Source organism: Mytilus edulis, chromosome 8 (assembly GCF_963676685.1).
Source record: "Mytilus edulis chromosome 8, xbMytEdul2.2, whole genome shotgun sequence".
In the NCBI taxonomy this organism is placed as follows: domain Eukaryota; kingdom Metazoa; phylum Mollusca; class Bivalvia; order Mytilida; family Mytilidae; genus Mytilus; species Mytilus edulis.
In genome coordinates this window covers 65,168,268-65,193,361 of record NC_092351.1, presented here as the reverse complement: position 1 = coordinate 65,193,361, position 25,094 = coordinate 65,168,268, and the positions used below count along the sequence as shown (strand labels likewise).

Below are 25,094 nucleotides of genomic sequence, written 5' to 3'. Positions count from 1 at the left end.
AGTAGCAAGTTTCTTAAGGTAGCACAATACAATGATTTTTTCACTCCCAATCAGATAACTTTAAACTGATGTAATTGATTTCATCCTTCTTTATATTTTATAAATGAGGTACCAAAAGAAAGAAGAAAGATTAATCTTTCAAATTGTGATAATTTCATTATGACATAATTATTACATAATCAATTGTTATGTAATTAGTTGCTATATTGTGATGTCCACACTTGAATGAATTTAGCGTCTTTGTTCTTCATAGCATCCTAAAATGTTTTATAGATTCTTGTACAACACAGCTGGACCTCCAAAACCGTGTCTCAGATTTCCAAAACATCAATAGAACAAGTTTTATACCCAATTGAATTTAGTGATCACTTATGAATTGATGTTGCAAACTTCATTGAAGATTTATGAGAGAATGAAATACAATAAGAAAATCAAAATTCAAAACGGATAGTCCCTAATCAAATAGCAAAACCAAAAGCTCAAATACATCAAACGAAGGGATAACAACTGTCATTTTCCTGACTTGTACAGAAATTTTCTATTGTAGAAAATGTTGAATTGAATCTGGTTTTGAAGAATATGTACGCGTGTTAAAATCGTTCGTTGGTATTGCATGCAGATGTCTCTATAAACCCAATGCAGGTCTCTTTTTGTATCTGTACATGTAGCTCTGAAGAGTATACTAAATCTCTTTAATAAAGTTTCTTTTCAAATTCAAACCAGTAATCTATTTTTATTTATGATTCATTATTTCTTGTTTGAATAGTTTTTGTCATTGCGGGACATTTCATATCAGACTATGAGGTATTGGTTTTGCTCATTATTGAAGGCCGTAAAGTGACCTATACCTGCTAGCCTCTATGCCATTCATTGTCTGGTAGAGAGTTGTTTCGGTGTAGTGCTGTCTTCAATCTATGCCAACATTTGCAAAATAGATATGCAACCACTGCCTTCAAACACAATAGGTATTGTTATGATATTACATTGTTGATTATATTTGTAGTACAGTTAGTATTTACATGTATATAAAACAATAAAACTTACTCCAGAATATTACAACAGTAAACTATTTATTATAATTATCTTGATATATGAAAAAAAGTTAAGATGTATCAAAAGAACTCTTGTTTGCGAAAATACTTCAAAAATTGTGTTGTTGAATAAGAAAAAAGTAATTCAGAATTTGTTTATACAAGCTAGATTTGTTCACTTATGACTTGAGGTTGAGTAACCTAGCTCAAATGTGTATTTAGGATGTACTTATGTGAGGTTTTAAAATTTTTGTCAGATATTCGTATTCCTTTTTTTTCCTTACTTTACAGGGTAAAATATTTGACATCTGTGTATTGTTTATTTTATTCATTATTTTTTTGTTCTATCTCTTGTCAAATTTCCTGTGTTGTAAACCCAATTCCTGGCACAAAAGTTATCCGCACATGTACTCTTTTCCTGAAAAAAAATGATTTAAATATAAAATATAAATTCATAGTTTTGAAAATGCAGTTTATATGTTTGCCATCATGTGTTAGGCGGAAGTACTAGTATTTCTATCTTAAGAGACTTAAAATATTAACTTATGTATACTTATGTCGTATACGTAACTGAATAAGTTAAAACTAAAAACGATATCATACAGCAAACAGTAACATTGCAATTAGCAAAAATATCATCTAGATTACTTTTAATGTATCAACAATAACATTAATGTGTTTACACATACTTCTGATTAAGATAAGTATTTTGCAAACAATTTATCATTTATACATGTCAAAACATAATGTACTAGTATATGACATCAAACACGTGTCTCTTTTATTATTTATTTTTTCTAAGTATAAAATGCTTTAGATTTTTTTTGTAATTTGTAAAAAGGAAACTCATTCTATTCTTGTACAATACATATTGATTGACTACAGTATAGAAATATGGTCACATGTATTTTTCCAGATCCGACAAAAAACTATTACTAAAGAATATCATTGTACTGTTTAGGATGTATAAATAAGTAGCCACAATGTGCCAGGATGAGGATGTTTAATTTGATGCTTCGAGTAGAGAGAATGCTTAATAATCTGCAAGTTACAGAACTCTTCCAAACAATATAAGAGGGGTTTTAGTAACCAGTTGTAAGGCACAATGTCTGTATATATAAATGCCCTCATTCTTATTGTGGCAATCCTCATTTCCCGCTTTAAACATGTTAAACTAAATCACCATCGACCTTGCACACCTTTTGTATATATTATCATTTTTTTTCTCGTTATTAACATGAATGAAATGCTTGCAACTGGAGTTAGGCAAATCAATTAAAGTAATTAATGTTTCAATTGATGACAGTTTTACTTTACTAAATATAAAAAAAGGATGCGATATAATTGCCAATGAGACCACATGACACAGACATTAACAACAATGATAGGTCACCGTAGGGCCTTCAACAATAAGCAAAGCCGATACCGCATAGTCAGCTATAAAAGGCCCCAAAATGGCAAATGTAAAACAGTTCAAACGAGAAAACTAACGGCCACATTATGTTAAAAACAAATAAAACGAAAAACAAATATGTAACACATCAACAAACGACATCCACTGAAATACAGGCTCCTGACTTTGGACAGGCACATATATACAGAATGTGGCGGGGTTAAACATGTTACCGGGATCCAAATCTCCCCTAACCTTGGACAGTGATGTTACAGTACAACATAAGACCGAACTATAAAATTAGTTAAAAAAGCTTCAACTATTACCACTGATATATCACAGAATGGTATATACAATTGCCTATAATAAAATTGGTACTAGAAACCAGGCATTTTTTACCAATCTTAAAAACAGCTAGATTCATTAATTACTGAATGGATTGTGTTTTGACGACATTGTTGCTTAATATTACTTCATTAAAAGTTGAAGTAATGGATATGTCATTTGATTCCAGACCAATTTCTTAGTGAAGTCATTTTCTTGTTTATTCACAAATCACGTGATATTTTGCTCAGCAGTACTAAATAATTTTTATATCGTTTACCTTTTAACCAGTATTTTATGTACTACTATGGTAACTACGATAGTAACAGCAATTACTACGACAGAAGCCAATACTGTTCCAACAATTATACCGGTTTTCGCTAAAAATGTAAAATTATTTTGCGATACAATACATTTAATGACAAAAAAAACAGCAATATTATAACATTTTCAAAAAAACCAAACCACAGCAAAGTAATTACTCCTCCCCTTACACAAACAAGAAAAGAAAAAAAACACTTTAAATTTTGTGACTGTTCATTCAATAATTTTAAATGCTATATTGCTAACATATTAATCTTATTTAACACATGTTTTCTGTAGTTCTAATGGAGAATGTTTCGTTTTACATGTTGTAAGTCGATATCTGATGTCTGTAATATTTTTGAATATATATAAGATAATAAACAAATTGTAAAAATAAAACAACTATTTGCAACAGAACGATAGGCAAATCCAGATATGATGATAAGGTATATTTTATAAAGTGAATGAATAGGATGTTTTTAAGTGTGTTGGAAAAACGTCATATTCATTCTTATATTTAAAACATAATATTAACATTATGTTTTAACCCTTTCAATCATTATCAAATATATATGAAAGAAACGATATTTTTATTTTTTTCTGTAGTTTTTTTGACGGGTTTGAAAATCCTGGTACATGAAAAAACAAACTTTCCTACATATGCTAATTAAAAATGAGAACCTTATAGGCTTTTTTTTCTAAACGATCTATTCAAGAAGACAGTATACCCACTTTTTGATGAGTGTGATATATAAATAAATGTAAATATTTACATTCTGTTTCCGCAGACAAAATACTGGACGTAACTGTTGGCCACGGTGTTGTTGTCACCGGATCTGTTTTACAATCTGCCAGTAAGGTTGCCGTTAATGAACTATCTTTAAACATAAACATAAACACACATAAATATGTCGTCCACTTCAAACCGGCATACTTGAACTTACATTCACGTTGCATTTCATTGCGATATACTAAACAAACCTTCATTCTGTTTCGCTTTTATTACAGGTACTCAACATTATTTATACCTATAATTCCATTCAATTAAAACTTTGCGGCTTATGTGGCATTACGTCACTTAAGTCTCTTGCAGCTGATTCATTCGCAATCATAACATATATTCTTATTTTGGAGAATAGAGTTTACCTATACTACTAGAGTGACTAAGTTTTTAACTAGCTTAAAGTAAATAAAATGTCACTATCATTTGTTTAACCTCATGTATTATTTACACGTCTATTGTCGATCACATTTTATGTTTATGATATTTGGGGAGTTTAAGATGAGGAAATCGTGTTCAGCATACATTTGCAAATATAACAAGAATAACAAGACACAATTGTGTTAACGCATTATCAATATAAACCAAGCTTTAACCAGCGCCTGTCCCATTCAGGAGCCTCTTGACTAGTTTTGTTAGTCTTGCAATTGTATGATCATTAATTTAGTGTCTTTTATATATTTAAGAGTTTAAAATGATGTCCATTATCACTGAACTAGTATACTTTTTTGTTTAGAGTGCAGCTAAAACACACCCCTGGGTGATGGATTTTTTTGCTGCTTGGAAGACCCATTGGTGGCATTCGGCTGTTATTGCCCTTTGGTCGTGTTGTTGTCTCCTTAACACATTTCCCCTTTTCATTCCCAATTTTAGTAGGGTAGTAGTTGATACAGAAAGAACTGTCATCTAACATAAGTTCAGACCGACCTGTCATAGTGTTCGTTATTCTTAATTCATCACGCTTGTCCTAGAAGCAGTATATAACCATAGTTCAACTGGCAAGTATTTGGTGTAAGTCAGCCTTGCGTTCGAGACAACGAAGGCAATTTATAAGGTGTTTGGCGAAGGTCTGCAACAACCTATAATGACCTTGGATTTATACACAACGTTTTTTAAGTTCAGAGAAATTAAGCGATAAACTAAGTATCTGCTTAATTTTCAATTTTAGAACGTTAATATAGTTACGTCAAACTGTTTGTGTGTTTCTTATGTCTCTGTGATACATTTTTTTAAATGTAAACTTTACATCTTATCTTAACAACGAAAATCTGCATTATGTCTTAGGGAGTATTGTTAAAATTTCTGTATCCAATAATATATGAATAATTACCTAGTTTTGGAACTAAAGCTGGTATAAGACCGCACAAATATATGAATTCAGAAACATACATGACATGATATGATGCCGGATCATTTGCTATATCTTGAAGTTCGTTTAGATGTGATGTTCCAATACCAACTGCAAAAACTTCTATTCCCTCTGATCTTAAGCTATCTGCAGCTGTTCCTGGGTCAATTGCACCATTGGACGCACCATCTGTTAACACAACCACTACTTTATCTATTCCAGTTCTAGCTCCGTTTATAGTTTGTAAAACTTCTGATTGGACATACTGTAAAGCTTCCCCAGTATTTGTACCTCCAGTTGTTATTGTACCCGATAAACTGTTAATGGCTGCCAAGAGACTTGTGTTTGTGGAGTATGTATTAAATGCAAATTCTAACCGATTGCTATCACTGTATGTTACTATAGAAACCATAATTGCATCGTTACCAATTGTTAGATATTCTGTTACCATGTAGATAAAGTTAACAGCCTCATTAAAATTGCTTTCAGTCACACTCCCAGACCTGTCTATCACATATACTACATCTATGAAACAATAATATATTAAATAAACTGAATATCAGTACCATCAAAGACAACATTTTGTAGGACTAGATTACCAAAGCTGTATTTGGTAAAACTTTTATGAAATATCGGTCCTATGCTCATCAACGTCTTACTTTTTTTTGCCTTTTTAACTTTTTTTTATCCCAATGTCACTGATGAGTCTTTTGTTCATTATACACACGTCTGGCGCAAATACAAAATTTCAATCCTGGTATCTATGATGACTTTATTGTGTATATACGTTTTGATATAAGATATAACTACTAAGGTTGTATCGAAGTAATATGTTTACAATAGTTCACATCGGCCCATAATTTTAATATATTTCTATGGCAAACAGACAAAGGACAACGTAAAGAAACCAATTCTCCATGTGGCCGATTTCATTTCTCCAAAAGAGATTAATATTTGTTTTAAAACGATATAGACATCTTTGGAAATGCAAACTACAGATGAAATATAATTATAATCTTAAAAAAGTTTGTTTTATAAACATCAGAAATATTTAATACTTATTATCAAGTTATATACATTAAAATGGAATAGAAAGAAAACTTCTAAACGGCACTCACCTTTAAGAAGGCTATTCCCTAAATGTATCCGCTGTAGAACTAGATTTATAAATAATAGATGCTTTATCATGTCTTTACACAACTATGAATGCCAAGATGTAATACATTTTTGTCACACTTGTGCCTTCATAATAAGATACATAAACAATAATGCAGTCCTTCAGAGTTATTATTGGCCTACTTTGCGTAAATATATTACATTATACACAGTTCATTGGTTCATTTCTGTAGAATTACATATTACAGTGAAACCTGATTAAACCGAACCCTGAAAAAACCGAAAACCTGTCTAATCCAAACTTGTTCTGAAAACCAATCATATCACATTTTATGCCTTGTGAACCTGATGAAACAGAATACCTCCCAGAACCGAACAAAATCTCAAGTCCCGAAAGGGTTCGGTTTAGTCAGGTTTCACTGTATATCGTTTTTCAATATATAGCAATCAATATACTTTTTCAAACAATTACTATAAACAATAGTATTATCTTTATATAAAAATATAGATATCTTCTTTCCTATAGTTTATAATTAGTGTAACATATACTTACGACTATGATTGGTGATTGTAAAACGTCCAGTAGAAAATATTTAATGAATATTTTAATCGGTTTAAAAATATAAGGTTTTTCAAATAAGATGGACTGGAACGTTAAACATTACTAGACAAAGGTATGCTGTGTTATTAACAATCGTCATGCATGCCTTAAATGGGTATTGATTTTATACATTGGATAAAGGTGTTTGGGGAGGGTTGAGATGTCACAAAACATGTTTAACTCCGCTGCACTTTTGCGCCTGTCCCAAGTCAGGAAACTCTGACCTTTTGTTAGTATAGTTTATTCGTTTGAATTGTTTAACATTGTCATTTCGGGGCCTTTTATAGCTGAATATGCGGTTTGGGCTTAACTTATTGTTGAAGACCGTACGGTTACTTATAGTTGTTAATTTCTGTGTCATTTTGGTCTCTTGTGGAGAGTTGTCTCATTGGCAATCATACCACATCTTCTTTTTATATTGAATAATTTAAATTTTTGTTCATTTATATATTTTGGAGTTCAGTTTGACGTCCATTATCACTGAACAAGTACACATTTTTATGGACAGCATGAAGTATGCCTCTGGGCGCCGGATTTTCCCGCTGTTTTGAAGACCAATTGGTGGTCTTCGGTTGTTTTCTACTCTTTGGTCGGGTTGTTGTCTCTTTGACACATTCCCGTTTCCATTCTAAATTTTATACTCGTTTGTATCCAAAAGTTGAATATCTTTGGATTCGAAAAATGAAGAAAAAATGAAGAAACCATAATGATTCTCAAACAGTTTTTCTTTTTGGGCATAGGTTTTACATTTAAAATTGGTATTCATATAGTATCATAGACAAAAAAACCACTCAAGTTTTAAAAACTATTCTCGATAACCTCTTTAGTTTAGATAACAACACCGAATTTTTGCACAAATTTTGAACGGTGAATTTTAAAATATTTAATTAGTGTATATATTGTTTTATTGTTTTTGTTTCTATACATATTTTGTCACATCGTACAGTTTCAGATACACAATGACGAAACACCAATTTAATTTTAATCTTTAAAAACGAAATTCCATATAATAAATGCGTATAAATCAACAAACACTCGTATATGAACACAAAGACAATAAAGAACCAATACAAGTACTCTAGTACTAGACTTTTTAAATTTAACTTTTTTTAAAGCTTGTATAGTGTGATACCGGTAAAAGGGTCACTGATTTTGTATTTAAACCTGTAATAGTAAACAATAATAGTTTAAGTAAATTAAACGACACATCATCGGGGTATGATTACTCTTTTTCCAAAGTTTAATTGACATACATAATTGAAGTGAATCCAACCAATTAAAGTGCGATTGATATCAATATATCATAATACCTAATATTTGAAATGGAAATTCATAACGCATTGTTTTACTACAAAAATCAGCTTTATCCGAAGAAAAAAACATTAATCAAATATGATAGAATTAATATTTTCAAATCTATTGCATTAAATGTCTGTATTGAAATAACGTTTTACAATTAAATGACGAGGATTGTCAACAAAATTCAGCGTCATATAAAGTTTATTACATTATGTTGTCATGATGTGTAAAACAGATTTGTGACAAAATTATACAACATCGAAACCATGAAAATTACACCATAACGTACGTCATAAAACATCAACATGCTATTACACACTGACAATGCGAAAAATGAACGCGGCGTTTTACGTTTCCAGAAATGGGCATTAATTTTCTCTGATGACGTTTCCGGAAAAAAGTCTACGTATATGGAATAAATACCTTACTTTTCCGGTATATAGTTTGATGAAAATAGTAACGATTCCAGAAAAAAATTAGTTATTACTTTCTCGGAAAATAATTACGGAATACCTGTTGAACAAAAGCAAAGTAAAAATAAAAATGAATTACATGTTTATTAAGTTAATATTAGTCACCATAACATACAAGTAAAATTCATCATTTAATGAATTTAATTGTATGTTTAAAAGTCAGCATTAACAAGACGTTGTACAAAGTCCATAGTAGTACATTCGCCGTTTACACCTTTTGTGATTTGTTCAACAAGGAAGTCCATCTTCTCCTTTTCCTCCAGTAAATAAAGGCAACAGTAGTATACCGCTGTTCGAAATTCATAAATCGATTGTAAAAAAATAATACTTTTCTACATTGGCTAGAGGTATAGGGGAGGGTTGAGATCTCATAAACATGTTTAACCCCGCCGCAATTTTGTGCCTATCCCAAGTCAGGAGCCTCTGGCCTTTTTTAGTCTTGTATGATTTTTAATTTTAGTTTCTTGTGTATAATTCGGAGTTTAGTATGACGTCCATTATCACTGTACTAGTACACATATTTTTAAGGGACCAGCTGAAGGACGCCTACGGATACGGGAGTTTCTCGCTACATTGAAGACCCATTGGTGGCCTTCGGCTGTTGTCTGCTCTATGGTCGGGTTGTTATCGCTTTGACACATTCCCCATTTCCTTTCCCAATTTTATTAAACTAAAACCGAGGGAAACGCATCAAATATAAGAGGAGAACTACAACAAAACAGAAACACAGCATTAAAATGCAACACACGCAAAAACGAATTATATTATAACAATGGCCATTTTCCTGACTTGGTACAGGCCATTTAAAGAAAGAAAAAAATGGTGGGTTAAACTTGGTTTTTTGGCATGTCAAACCTTCCGCTTTTATGAATATGTTAAATATAACATTAAAATGACAACATTACATGACAGGGCTACAATACAAATACATGAAATAAGTCAAATCAAATTAATTTGTCAACCATTTTCAAAATCCAAATCTTTGTCTTGTAATAGTCACTAAGACCTTTCGATTGAATTATTTGCCATCAACTTTTTCCTGAAATCTTCAACGACTGCCATTTTTATGGTATAGCAGTATGCATTGCACATTCAAAGTCAATATGAACTACTTTGGACTTTAGAGTTAGACTTCGAATTCTGATAATGCACACATCAATAAGCAGATTCCATATTTTGATATGAAATTAAAAATCTATCTTACTACATATACTCAAATATTTATAATATACTGCCAGGTAAATAGCCAGAAAAGTAATAAATACAATTTCTAAAAAAGGATACTTTATGTTTCTTGAAACGTTGCATTGAAACTTTGAAAATTTAGCGGAAACGCAATACAGATAAGATACATTCACTGTATACCGTCATTTTGCATGGTACAATGGAAGTACACTATCGGTCTTGTTCGTAGCCCAAATATGTTTATTTTGAGACAAAATCGCAATTTATTTGTAACACTGTTTATTTGTATAAAGAAAGATAAGTCATTTATTACATTACCAGAGGTTGTCGTTTATTAATGTGGTTCCTAAGAGTTTCTCGTTTCTCGTGTTTAATGTAGAATACACTGTTGCTTTGCCTGTTTGTATTGTTCTACAGAAGGATCCCTTTATAGTTTGCTTTTATGTGTGAATCAAGGCCCCTTTTTAAAGGCCATAGTTTGATCTTTATTTGTTTACATTTTACACATTGTGACTTGGATCTTCTGATTTCTATTTATTAATTTATTTCAATCGTTCGTCATCAATTGCATCGTCGTCTGAAACCTTCCAAACCTTGGTGTTTTTACAAGGGAGCGTGACACCACTACTGACCGTATATTGAAATTCACCACGCCTTCTAATCAAGAGTCTCCACGCGGGTGCTTTTAACCGATCATATCCAATTAATGCACAGAAGGTAAGAAAATATAAAATGCGGAGAACATGATGTTTAAATTCGTTTTGTAAGTAAAAACGTTCTACCACGATTTTATGTATATACACCTTCCTGTAGATTGACAATTCTAGTTGAGATCTCACAAAATATGTTCGATTCCGTGCATATACGCGTCTGTACCAAGAAATACCTAAAATTTATCAAATGTTCGGGAATGTAGAAAACAAAACGTGTTTTTATTTTGCTGCATATTTATCACATTTAAAAATAAATGCATTATTGACTTTTTTCATGAAAATTGGTACAAAAAAATCATCATATTTTATCCAACCGAATGTCATTTAAAAAAGGGGTCCTTGAATTTGTATAAAAATTAAGTCAATTTGAATGATAAAAATCTGTCGAAAAATACATTTTTTCCGATATGTCACAGTTTGACGTCGCGAACATTGACATTGTACGTTTGCATGGTCATTACCTCCCCCGTAACTGTATCGTATGCTCTTAAGACTACATTTATAATGAACAAATTATTGATACCTAGAAAAGAAATGTGATTACCAGAAGAAAACAGTTGCATCAGTTTTATGTAATCATAACATCATCGTAAAATGAAAACTTGTCGTGCGACTTATTAACCGTGTACACTTTTTCGTCGAATTTTTTGCTTTTTGCACGGAAAAAAAATACCTCTTGGATGTGTTTTCATTCTAGTGAGTAAGATTTCGGTCAAAATAATGTCAGGCATCTATATTTCAAAAAAAGTAAATTATTTCGCTGAATAAGATATATCTTTATTTTTTTATTTTTTAGATGATTAAAATTATTGAAATTTTTTTTAAAGTTTTTCGATATTTTATTTGGTATTTTGATTAAAAATGAAAAAAATAAATGATATAAATTTGACTTATATTTTTTTTTACTATTAGGCCTCGAACATGTAAGCTAGCTGGTTAAAACTATATTGAACTATGCAGAACGAATCCAACTGAGCTTTATGTATGTCTGGTTCTAGTTTGGTTTTTACTGCTTGTAAACATTCAGCGATTGTAAAGCATGGTTATTCGTAAAATATAATAAATAACGGGAGATATCCTAACACTCAAAATATTACGGTGTCGGCTATTGAAAATATTCCTACAAAAATACAAAATGTAATTGATTACTCTATCCCCTCAGTCTTTTCTGGTCAGTAATCAAGACAAAATTTTCGAAAATCGAGATTATGATGACAAAAAAATAGAAACTTTTATACCACCAAATTGTCTGAATTTGTAAATGAACACTCAAATTACGAAACGAGCATTCAGACGTACAACATTTTAATTTAAATCTGTTGTCAATGATGAGTTTGTTTAGTGACAATTTGTATTGTTGCAAGCTACTGTTCATCATGTGCAAGCAACCTTTTATTAAAATAATGTTGTTTTAAGTATTCAGTATGCACAATTAGTCAATGTTGAGAACATAGCGCATAACTCTGAACGGATGTCTCCAACCTTGGCTCGGATTGTGCATAGTACATATTAAAAGAAAAATACAAAAAAAAATCTGATTACTTGCTGACTGTCAATTTTAACTAAACATATTTATTCAAAGCCATACCCGCTTTTCTGTTAGTCATATTCATACGAAATTTCTTTTCTTACAGAAGACATTGGTTGAATATTTTCTTCCAAAGACTTGTAATCATTCAATTTTAAAAGCTAAATGGCTACAGATTTCGTCTTCACATACCCTTGATTTGTGAATATTGAAATCTGCTCTAACGGCTATCATGAGGTAAGACACTAACTTTCGAGTTGTTACTCAGTGCCCCCCCCCAAAAAAAAAAATCATAATCATCAAAATAAATTCTAATTCTAACTAACAATTTGATTTGTTACAAATACCATAAAAACGCAATTGTAGGAGGAGACATATTTACCAGAGACCAAATATTGTTGGGTGAAAGGAATCAAGAGTCAGCCAACGCATTGCAACAAGGATTGAAATACATGCGGTAGTAAGATATAAAAGGCCAACTCATGACAATACATGTACATTATCACCCCTTCTTAGGATGTTTCAGCAAAACTCATATCAACGCATATGTATCTAGTAGTTCAAGATAATAGTGTAACGAACGGAGAAATTGAGAAAGACTTTCAATCCTTTTTTATGAGTTTACATTTTCTGCTTAAAAATTGACATTTAACATATTGTTGATTCACATTTATCTTATAGTGTACAAGTATGTATAATAAAACTGTATATTTGAGAATCAAACAAAAATGTTGAAAAGTAACTCATTTAAAACAAACGCCCATGTACATTGAACATAGAAATGAACTAATTCCAGAACATCTTTATGACTTGTTACAGGACAAACTATGAAAAATCATGAGTTTCATGGGTATACGAACCTCCTGCTTATATGCAATGTTAACAAAACCGTTAATTGACAATATTACGTAGACAGAATATAGTACAAATGAAAGGAAGAAAACCCAGGACAGCCACATACAAAGATAAATTACGTAATAGTACATTCTAACAGGTAAACCACAAAATACCGACAGCGGTAGTGATTTTTTCCGTTTTTGGTGGGAATATATATAATGTCCAGAGAACAAAGACAACACATTTTCAATATCTAAGCATTGAACCAAACAATGTAGAAATACAGATCCTTAAAACTTAGCTTAGAACCACGTTTTAAGGCATTAAACAGATTAAACATCTTTATCAAATGCAATTAACACACAAACCATTCTCATGTGATCCATTTAAATTAATAAAGTTATTAATTAATTATTTTTTTATATCTAAAATAAACGAAATTCCTACTGCCGATTCTGATAAACTGACGTGCAAAGCACACACAACTATTTAGCATGGAGAACTGTCAGCTGAATCAAATAAAGCTGCAGAGGAAATAAACTATTTGGAAATAGATCTAATAATGATATACATGTTGATGACATGCAGATCACAACAACATACAACTGTAGGCAATGTTAATACAACAAGACCATGAATGCTAGATCTTACAGGAAAGGCCAGATAGAAGCATGGAAAAAACAAAAAAGTAATCCAAAGAGGATACAAAGAAGGAGTACATTAAGAAAGTATATTACACGAAATTCATCCACTAACTTGGCAATTCGCTGATCTTTTGTGTAGATTATCTAACCATTGGTTGATAAGTCATTATAAATGTTAGAGCTGCTGTTGTTTGATACTTTTGTTTGATTCTTTTTGTTTACATATTGTCTTTACAAATGTATATTTTCAATTATATGTTATGCAGACCCAACAGATGTGACATGAAATGTAAAAAGAACTGATAATTTCGTACATACTTTTCAGGGTAAATAGACATTATTTAGGTTCAAAAAGTTCTTCAAATAAAAAGATATGTGTTCTTTTATTCATTTAGTTACAGAACTAATCGTATCATATAAATAAAAAATTGGAAGATCAAATTTAAAACGATGACCCATTTGTATTTAAAATTAGTTTTATATCATCATTAATTTTTCAAATGTGTTTTTAACGTGTACATATCGCATAAGTTGTTAAAACATGTCTTTTGCATTATAATAACATGGAAATATTTCTTTCATTTTACTAAATAATTTGTGACGTACTTGTCATGCATGAAATAAATTTTAATACCACAAGAAAGGGCTATAAACGTCATTAAAAGCAATGCATGCGCATTTGTCATTTAAACGCTACCTTCATACATAAGAAATTTGACATCAATTGAGAATTGATTTGGTACAATAAGATAATTTATTTATGGATTAAGTCACGATATATCAGAATATACAGAACAGTATCAACATTTCATTGACCACTGGCAATATTGTTCTTAGCCAATAATAAACATACTGATATATTTGAGCATTTTTCAAGTGAAATGACCATCAAAATAAGCACAAATGTTATTAGTTTAGCAATTCCTGGCGTCTTATACAGCTTGTGTCCATGAAGTTACGTAATTGTATTTTTATATTTTCAAACATCCTATTATTCTAGTGTTTCCTGCTTACAGTTACCATTTTTTTTTTGTATAAACTTATCAATAAGCTAACGTTGCAATTGTTACTGTAATTGCTCTTGGAATAACCAATATTTTGACTGATGTAAACCTACCGATTCATAAGCAATGTGTGAACATTTTTTGTTTACAGGAAAGCATGTACCTATAGGGATTAATATGTCACTTGAACATATAAGTAGTTGCAGCGTGAAATGACCCATTCCCCTTTATACGTCCAAATAAGTGGTGATTAAAGATTTGGAGTTTGCGAAAAGTAGGGATATTTATAATTTCGGAAGACCGTAAATTTCTATAAAATGAAGTAATAATATCACTTTCAATCAACACAAATAAAAGTGTTAGTATCCTTGATAATATGTTATTCAAATTTCATCAAACAAGTTAACTCCTGCATTCAGAATAAATATTGTTAATCTGATCATAAAACCTTTTATTCTAAATAACGTTCATGGTGTCCATCCAAATTACGAAATACATGCGTTCAACACAAACAGAAGTATAAATACCTGCACTTTTAAATTATTCACGTGCAATAATTAACATCCAGATACACTCTAATAAATGATTGCCAACATATGTACATGAATTGCAAAAAAATAAGAAACGAGGACACTTTTCAAAAATGCAAATAGTTGTTTTGTAGTGTTTTCTTCGATCTATTATATTAATCAATTTAATTAAACATACCATCCTTGTGTGCATAAAGTACTGATATATAATGCCAAAAAATAATTTCTTTTAAAACAGAAAAAGAAATTGCAATTTTATTTGGCACAATCAATACATTGATTTACTTTTCCAACAATAATCACATGTAATGATAATCTACTCATTTAGATGCTTTAACAAATATATGATTGAGAACCGAAATACAGGCATTATATAAAACATTGCAAAACCATCTTGTATTTTATATTAATCTTTATTTACGAAAACCAACCAAATGTACAAAAAGTACATAAATGTAAAATTTCGCGTCATGATTTCCATTAAAATTAAGAAATAACAGCATCCTTAATCAAGTGTCGGTGGCAACTCTTCAACTACAGTACTGTTATGCCGATTCTAATGCATTTCAAAAAGAAATAATACGATAAAACTTGGAGAAATGTCTCAATTTGACAAATAAAAAAAAATCCGCGAAACTTCATGTATGATTTTGGCGCAAAGACGTCATGGGTAAACTTGACGTCATACAAATGAAAACTTACAAACTGGAGGTTATTACGTTACTTGTATGCTTCAAATTCGGATAAAATAACATTAAAACGGCGAATTCGAGGTAGGTGTTGTTTTATTTTCGATTATATAGTAGTAATCGAACATTTGTTGATTCAATCATTTCAAAATGGTTGTTCCTCCTTAGTTACGCCTGGTCAACTTTGGATTTGACGGCAATTTTTAGCCAATGAAAAAAATTGTTACATACAAATTGCATTAAAATCACACGTTTACCTATATTCACTCTGTTACCACTCACATTGATTGAAAACAAACTTACCCAGAACCACTCAATTGCTGAACGTAGCGCATGAATTTGAAATAAAAAATAAATATATGGGAATTTTTTGACATTGCAAACAATTTTGTATTTTCTTTTCTTTTTTATTCATCATATTTATCCAAAAAACTATCTTTACCAAAAGTGCAGATAGTTAATGACGGTCCCAGAACTCCATTAAGTTTAAGAATTTATTGACTCTTATTCAACACAGACCCATACATAATAATGAAATGAAAAAAAAAGAATCGTACAATAACAATAAGTCACCCGAACTCCGTTCTTGTGACATATTAATCATTAGCGTTACATTATTTACATTGTATAAACAAAGAAACTTTATAGATAGTCACTAAAACACTGACTTCAAATATAGGTATTGAAAAAAGAATAAGAAATGTATACGGCAGTTTCCATGCACGTTCCATGAGAAATAAGACTAATCTTTAGCACTAAAATAATTGATTAAAAAAGAGAAGAAATTTTTTTGGGATTACACAATGGAATCCATAATCAAATAAAATCAAAGCTTGACTTCTTTAAATTTTAGTTGTAGACTGTTGGACATGGAAAAATCTGGCACTGTATCATGATTTCCTTATTTATTAAGTAAATCTAACAAAGAAAACGAGAAAAAAGTATTATGTAAATGTCTTGATCTTTACAAAAAAGGAAATAACTTTCTTTCTTTTTAAAGAAATTAAGAGTGGAACATTTTAAAATTGATAATTCATATGATTTGAAATTTTTTTAAAATGGTAAAAAATAACTTGACTTGTCCACTGCCAATCTTGTCTTGATAAATATTCTTAGTGGTAAAAAATGTAAATTACTTCCCTTATTCGTGTTATTATAGCGTGTTAAAGGTTCATTAACATTTTTGAAGATATTTACTCATTATACATTGTTTTTGAATGAGCATATAATACAATTTATACACACGGTTATAAAAAACAGTATTTTATTTATTCCTTAGATGATTGAAAATATAAATATCCAAATACAAGAATTCAATATCAAATGCAGAAAGAACAGATGTAATGAAACGATGGAAAACTATGAGACTCAGTACTGGTTGGTGACTACTGGTTTATCATGATTGATAGGCGACTTTCCATTTGAAACGCGCACCCTACATTCGTTTAGTTTTACTGAATTAAAAGTACTTCATAGTATTTTTAAATCTGTTGGTGAGTTTTATAGTATATATGTTTTTTTTATCGCATATTGTCTGTTTTTGGCAAGTGCATGTAATGAATCGGTAAACTATGTGTTAAAATGTGTATCTTAAGATAGTTGAGCTGTTCCAGCTAGTAGTTCCGATGGAATTGTGAAAAAAGGCACTATCCAACGGAAGAAACAAACCATGGTAGTGTATGTTAATTGCACTATGTACCCAGGCATGGACATGCTTCCTGTCTGCGGATCAGTCAGGCAGCAAACATGCCCCTGTCTTAGTTATTAAATGCAAAAACTGTTTCATGATATACCCCCTTCAAATAGAAACTTTTGAAATACAATAAAAAGAAAAAAATAACTATTAACACAATAGCATTCTTATGGTCAGGACATTTTAGTTCTTACTTTATCTTTACCAGAATTCCGGTTTGAAAATGTAACTCCTTGTTCTTTTGAAAACAGGTGATCTATTTTGTGAGAAAAACACTGCTCAACAGGTTACATGTACATATACAACAAACTGGTTTAAAACCTATAGTATTTTATACCCTGTATATCATGACTACCAGGTTAGGGACGACCACTAGTTGGCACCGCTAATCTGTATACATATATAAAAGAAATTGTTTGAGATTCTAATTTTATCAATTGCTTCTGAACTTTTCGTTTAGAATTTTCTTAGGAATTCGGTATTTTTGTTATTTTCTTTTTGCTAAACCTCAGAAAAACAAATTACGCTGAAGTACGTTGAATTTGAATAATGAAGAAGTTTTTGAACGTCCAGTGTCAAGTTTTTCAACAGTCTTTTAAGCAGGAAGTTCTGGCGTATGATTGCCGTCGGAAGGGTAAAGTGGGATTGTGAATGCAGCTTTTATGTAATAGTGACAGCCTAATTTGTTTTTTTAAATTAACAAATAAAAGTATTCATGTACAATATGTCTTTCAGAGTTTGTTTGTCTTAAGCAAAATAGGATTTAGTCTAAGTACAAGTTTGATACCAAAAACAGATAAAATAATACGGTATGTAATCATATTGCAGTCCAACAATTACTATTTGTTAGCATATTTCTGTTAAGATAATATATGTGTACAAAAAGGATGAAGGATAACAAGTGTTAAACCGGTTCCTGGCCTAACAAATAAATTTCGCTTAGTTTGTGAATAAAATAAAACAAACTACAAAGTCGATTTTACATTTAGTATTCAGCATTTCAATCTGATTGCAGTCTTTGGTCAACACTATAAACGATCTTGATCTGATCCTGTAAATAAAACAGGTTGTAAAATAAGAAATAGAAAGTTACGTAAACATTCTAAGTGTTGATAACAGTTATAAATATACGGTCCGATTTAATATTATTTTTATCAGGTCACCTAATTCTACTTCAATTTGTTTTACACATTTCTCTCATTTTATCTCAAATCTAGTAGAAATCTTTCCCAAAAAACAATTTCAATCTATATTTTAACAATTTTTTTTTCTATACAAACAAATAAACTTATATTGTTTTTATCAGATGTTATAAAACTTATAGCTATTATACATGTTAGAAAAACAGATTAGATAACTACAAAACTATATATTTTGTTTTAAAAGATTTTAACATAAAGCATTTCATTATAGAATCAATATGTTTCTCTTCGTAATATGATTTTGAATAATGAATATCAAATAAAACGATACTTTGCATACTTAATAAGATGGTTGTTTTTTCTTTTTCTTCAGAAAATCATTTTGATCACAAATTTTGGAAGGCTGTTTGACCGTAACTAAATATGGAAACAGGATGAAGAGATCAAATTTGTAAACTCCTCGATTAAACAGTGTAATCTATACTTAATACAACATTAAAATGGTTAAAAATGTAAAAGGAGACAAAGACATTTTATATATATATAGTACTTTTTTTATATTATTGTCTTTTTTATATTGTATATCTTTGTTTCTGCGTTCAAATTTTGTTTATCTTTAGAAAAAACATTATGAAAAAAATGTTTGTAAGCACAATCTCAGATGTAGTAGTTAAAATATTACGAAGTATTCAGTATGTGATGGCAAATGCGGAGTCATGTCATGTATACTCACAAAAAATAACTCATCATCATGATTCAAGAAATCAATTGATAAAGAGACTTTTAAAAAGCACAATTTACAACTAGATTTATCATGTGAATTATTTGTGGAACCAGCTGATAACATTTTTTTATAATTCATAGACAATTTATTTACGTACGCATGCAATTTATGGATATGTTATGGGGTGTATATAACGGTCTTACATATCGTTACCATATGCATATTGGAATTATAATATGCACTATTTATTTTATGTAGGATGCTTACGTATGTTTCGTATGGATCAGAAATCTAATGACACGTTTAACTAAAAGTGAGATTGAAAATTGGAACTGGGTTAAAGAGCATTTATATGAACCAATACCCAATAAAAAATGACAACACCTTTACACATATACGAAGACACAAATTAACTTTGGTTATTCAGTACTGTTTAGACACTTATCTGTATCTTTTCATGCTTTATCCAAACTGTTCAGTAGTTTAAATGCATACACAGCCAACAATCCAAATGTTCTACAAAAATACTGAACTAGGAGGAAAATTAATTCGGAAAGTCCCTAATCATATGGAAAAATCTAATAACAAAACGCATCAAAAACGAATGGACAAGAACTGTCATATTCCTGACTTGGTACAGGCATTTTTAAATGTAGAAATGGTGGGTTAAACCTGGTTTTATAGCGCTAACTCTCCCACTTTGATGACAGTCTCGTCAAATTCCGTTATATTTACATTGATGCGTAAACTAAACAGACACAATAAATAAAATAGTCAAAATATGGGTACATCAGTCATCATCGTTTAACAATTTTAAAAGGGACAATTTAACAGAACACAAAAACATCTATCTACATGAAGTCATCCATCTGTGTGACTGTCTGTGGGACAGTGAAACCTAGGCATAGAAGGTTATTTCATATCAAATATAGATATAAGAATTTTCATGAATATTAGTAATTCTAAAGATAGGCGAGTTCAATAGGTACGATAAAAAAAAAATAGGGATACCAAAGGTACATTCGAACTCATAGGTCGAAATAAAAATGACAAGGCCTTGGCTAAAATGGAAAAATCAAACAAACAACAATACAAAAAAAATTACATAAAAAAACGACGACTGAGCAACATGAATCCCACCAACAACTTAGGGTGATCACAGGTGCTCAGAAATCGTAAGCAAATTATGCTCAGCATCTGGCACCTGTCATGTTGCTCATGTATGTACAAACCTGGTGATAAGTCTAACGAAGAAAGTCAAAATGGACATGACTGTAGTTACGACAATTTGAAAAATATTTCTTGTCATCTATGAACGTAAACTACATCAAGGTCAACCAATCCGAGATGGCGTCCGTTAGATTTAAAGGTTTTTTTTAACCGACTAGTATCGGCAATTTATAGATGTAAGGCAAGATATAATGCAAACTTTAATGTATCTGTTGTAGACGTTTTCGTGAATTTCTGTGAAAAATATCTTCATTCGGTTATTGATTCTGTTTTGAGTTTGAGATTTGCTCTTGTTTTGAACAAAGCATAATAATTTAAACTAACATGTTACCGCAATGTGGACTTTTAAAACATTCCTCATTCGCTAAGAAACATGTTATAAATGTGCTACTAGTAGCTAGCAATTATTTGTAACACAGATTGTTTATTGGTAGCATAAGGGCAAATTGTTTTGTATATTTCTAACACATTTGAGTTAAAATTTGATGAGTACAAATGACTTGGTATTAATCTCGATCTATTTCGGTCCTAAATAAATAAAAATTGTTACATTTATTCCAAAGGTTATATTGATTTTTTTTTTTACAAAACGGTTGTTAAACTAAATAATTGATAGAAGTGAAACATACACACATACTTTCAATTCAATTATGTATGATTTTATCTGCATGGGATATTTATAAGCTCCATCAATATATGTTGTAAATGAATTGATGGGGGGAAAAATATTTTGTCATTACCATAAACTTGTCGGAATTCAATCTGTAAAGATCCAATTTTAGGTACAATATGTATTTGATGTTTAAGGAGAAATACAGAATTCAAATTGTTATGCAACAAAGCCGGTGATAACATAATATTATTTCAAATGTAAACAAATATGCAAAATATTGTAACTATGTTTTTTTTTACTGAATATTAAATGTTCGAATTTAAATTGAATTAATTTTCTTAAATTACATGTATAGAAGATATTTAAAGGGGAGGCCATACAAGCATGTCAATGATATCGCAATTAACAGATAGCTATCTTCACAATAACTTTACTACTGATAGATATTTACTGGTTTTTTTTTCAAATACAGAGAAAAAGGTCAGATCTTAAAAGTTTTGTTTTCTTGTTTCGCTTTGCACTACAGTGGTTTTTTTTCAAGACTGTGGTTATTCTACAGCAATTTGGTCAAGGTTTTAAGCACCTGGACAGTTTGATTTCATAAACCACTTTGTAATCTTAATGTAATAGGTCATAAAGACAAAACTATTTAGATGTAACAAAAGTTGAAAGATACAAATAAAAGAAAACTGTGCATATGTTATCTTTTTGTGTAACAATTGTCGTGAATTGAATACACATGTACTTTTTCAGATATTTGATATCGAGGTTTTGCCAAACTAAGCATGCAAGTCTTTAGGAATTGTTTATTATGTTGAAAATATAGTTTCGTGGTCCACATTTATCTACGAAAACAACAAAAACCTGTGACCACCAATAATGATTAGTTCACAGTATATGAAAAAAACTTACTGTCTATTGTTTCTATCGATAAAGCCGACGTGTACTGTCAAATTCCCAATCGGTAATAATAATTTGTTGACAAAATTTAAAAGCAATGCGCAGAATCGTACTCTGGTTTAAATACTTTTGGAAATCCTGTTTAAACTGATTATCGATATACCCTATTTAAAGTTTACGGTGTTCACACAGGAAAATCAGTATTTAACAATTTCGTGTAAAAAGTAATTACAAACACGATTGCCAATATAAATACAAAGATCATGCGATTTTCGTTTCGACTTCTAATTTGTAACAAAACTAAGTAGTTAAATTACTAAAATCAGTATTTTAATTTAAACAATCCTTTGTCTGATTGTACTTTCATTTATTTTTGAAAATATAAAAAACACATAAATTGATAAATACAATTAGAATTTTAAGCACATCGAGCTGTGTTTATTGTGCACATAGATATGATATATAACGGACAACACATATATCTTCAGAACAATTGTTGGTTTCTTTTTACATTGAACATTTCATCTTTCAATAACAAAAATAAATTTAAATAAAATACACCATGCATCACAAATCAGGTTTTCTATTCAAATGGTAATATTTTTTTGTCATCTCTTTACAATAGTATGCATTATTATAACGAGTAACCCAGGACTATCTAAAGTTGTTGTAGATTCAATTAACAATAAAATCGGTATGGGCGCTTTTGAAATATTCATTGAAGACGATGAGTTGAATAACTACTTCGGCAATAGTGCTTATCATTCTATTATGTCTAAGGATTCTCTTGATCTACAAGTTTTCAACGGAAATGCATGACGAATGAATGGATCATATATTGATGATCCTTGTTATTTTTGACCATTTTGATCTATCGTCTTTTCATTTTACAAGGAGTACACGCCGTCATTGAAACCGCATTAAAACTATACGACTTCAAAACCGAATCAGGCTTAATACCCTTTTTTACTAACATGAGCACCACGACGGGTAACACATGTGTAGATGTATCTGCTTACACGTCCAGAGCACCTGAGATTTTGGTCCCTCTTTTACACCTCACAACCTAGAATGCACCTGTCCCATTAAATGCATTCGATGATGGTACATTGTGTTAAGATGATACGTTTAGACGGTTCGTGTCGTTTATTCTTCAGTTTTCTATGTTGTGTCGTGTGCGCTGTTTTTTGTTTGTCCTTTTCATTTTTAGCTATGGCGTTGTCAGTTTGTTTTAGATTTATGAGTTTGACTGTCCCTTTGGTATCTTTCGTCCCTCTTTTATAACCACTGGGTTGATGTCTCTGCTGGTGGACATTTTGTCCCCGAGGACATCATCCGCCCAGTAGCAAAACTACAATTGCATACATTTACGAAGATCTAGCAGGAAACTGGCTCGGACGTCGCCCAGTATAAAACGGTCCGAAACAGACGTCAACATTACACGGTGTCGTCTGATACGGCAGGTGTCCCCTCATCACCAGACATGACTCATTCAGATCATCGTCCTAGTGACAACAGCATTATTACACATTTACAGCCATGTTCAGTTCTCCTTAAAGACATTTTGGTTTTTGACGACACAGTACAACACTGTCGCATTTCGAAATGTGAGACCAAAGGCGGCAAATTTTTGCAGTTTTAATTACAGATGCTGAATTCACTAGCAATTTGACCAAGAAGTCATATTTTACCAGAAGTAACGATGATCTGAATTGTAAATCGATAAATGTCGTCTACGGATTAGAGTGCAACCTTTGCGGGTTGGTAAACGTCGGTGAAACGAAAGGAAGGCTAAAAAAGCGTATGTGCGGTCATAGATCAGACAGCTCTAACAATCCTAACCTTTCAACAACTCTCCGTAGACAAAAAGAGGACTACTGGATAAGACAATTGGGAACTGCGACACCTTATGGTTGCAATGACAAAATTGATGGTATAGGTATTCTATCTAGTTCTTCGTGTAACTCGGTGAATGTGATGAATATTTTCAACTCGACTCCTCGACGTAGACGCAGTCATGGTCATCGTCATTATACATTACCTTCTCTGCATAATGTATCTATTAATGACTTGCTGCCATTTATACAAAAGCCGTTAGATATTCATCACATTCGCACGAAACTTTATTCATTACTCCTTTCAAAACTTCATTCTCTGTTACGGAGAACTGGATGTTTGAATTCGCTAGGTTAGTAAAAGACTTGTACTATAATTTTGTGTATATCTGTAGGTTTTGTACTGTAATACATAAATTAGACAAAGTGAAGCCCCAAGTCACTCCAATCTGAAGTAACTGTATAAGACTAACATCAATGTGAGACTCTCTTTGAGATATTATTGTGTCTTGGAGACACACATGCATAATATCCCCGAAGCTATAAAATTTTATTTCAAAATACACAAAGTTGAGCATGATAACGTATAGGTTTATGGTAACGTTCACTATAGGAGTACATCTCACACTGATAAATAAATACTCAAAAAACCTGACCACATGCATACCTTCATTATTTAAACAAACAACCAGCGAGGTGAAAATGTTCTAGCATTCAAACTGTATGAGAAGTTTTCTACATATGATATGCACCTCTTATACAGGTATATACTCCAAAAATGACAAAGTTCAACTATCTTCCTAAAAAGCAAATATATTAAAAAGTAAAACACTACATGCACATCTTCAATATATGTACAAACAGCCAGCAAAGTGAAAACATTTTACAATTCAAACTGCAGGAGAAGTTATCTGGAAATGATATGCACCTCATATGCAAGTATATACTCCAAAGATGACAAAATTCAGCTATTTCCCAAAAAGCACATATTAATAAAAATCAAAACCCGGACCACATTCACAACTTCAAAATATGTACAAACAGCCAGCACAATGAAAACTTCTTAGCCTTAAACTGTAGAACGAGTTATCGGAAAATGCTGCTTTTATGCAAATAAATACTCAAAAATGATTCAACTATCTCCCAAAAGACCAA

General features: G+C 31.0%; 1 protein-coding gene across 2 annotated transcripts; it reads right to left on the bottom strand.

Annotated features, from left to right (window-relative positions):
• Window positions 1-968: 968 nt before the first annotated feature.
• Window positions 969-22,226, bottom strand: LOC139486088 (cartilage matrix protein-like). 2 transcript variants are annotated; one of them, XM_071270789.1, is made up of 6 exons: window positions 22,117-22,226; window positions 6,302-6,340; window positions 5,166-5,708; window positions 3,828-3,932; window positions 3,029-3,128; window positions 1,250-1,449 (listed from the first exon to the last, which is right to left on the bottom strand). In XM_071270789.1, exons 3-6 carry the CDS (start codon window positions 5,632-5,634, stop codon window positions 1,386-1,388), a joined length of 738 nt encoding a protein of 245 aa, XP_071126890.1. In that variant the 5' UTR covers window positions 5,635-5,708; window positions 6,302-6,340; window positions 22,117-22,226; the 3' UTR covers window positions 1,250-1,385. The 2 variants fall into 2 exon arrangements, with proteins under 2 accessions (XP_071126889.1, XP_071126890.1); XM_071270788.1 differs by lacking the exon at window positions 22,117-22,226 and having other exon boundaries at window positions 969-1,449; window positions 6,302-6,507.
• Between the last annotated feature and the right edge of the window lie 2,868 nt (window positions 22,227-25,094).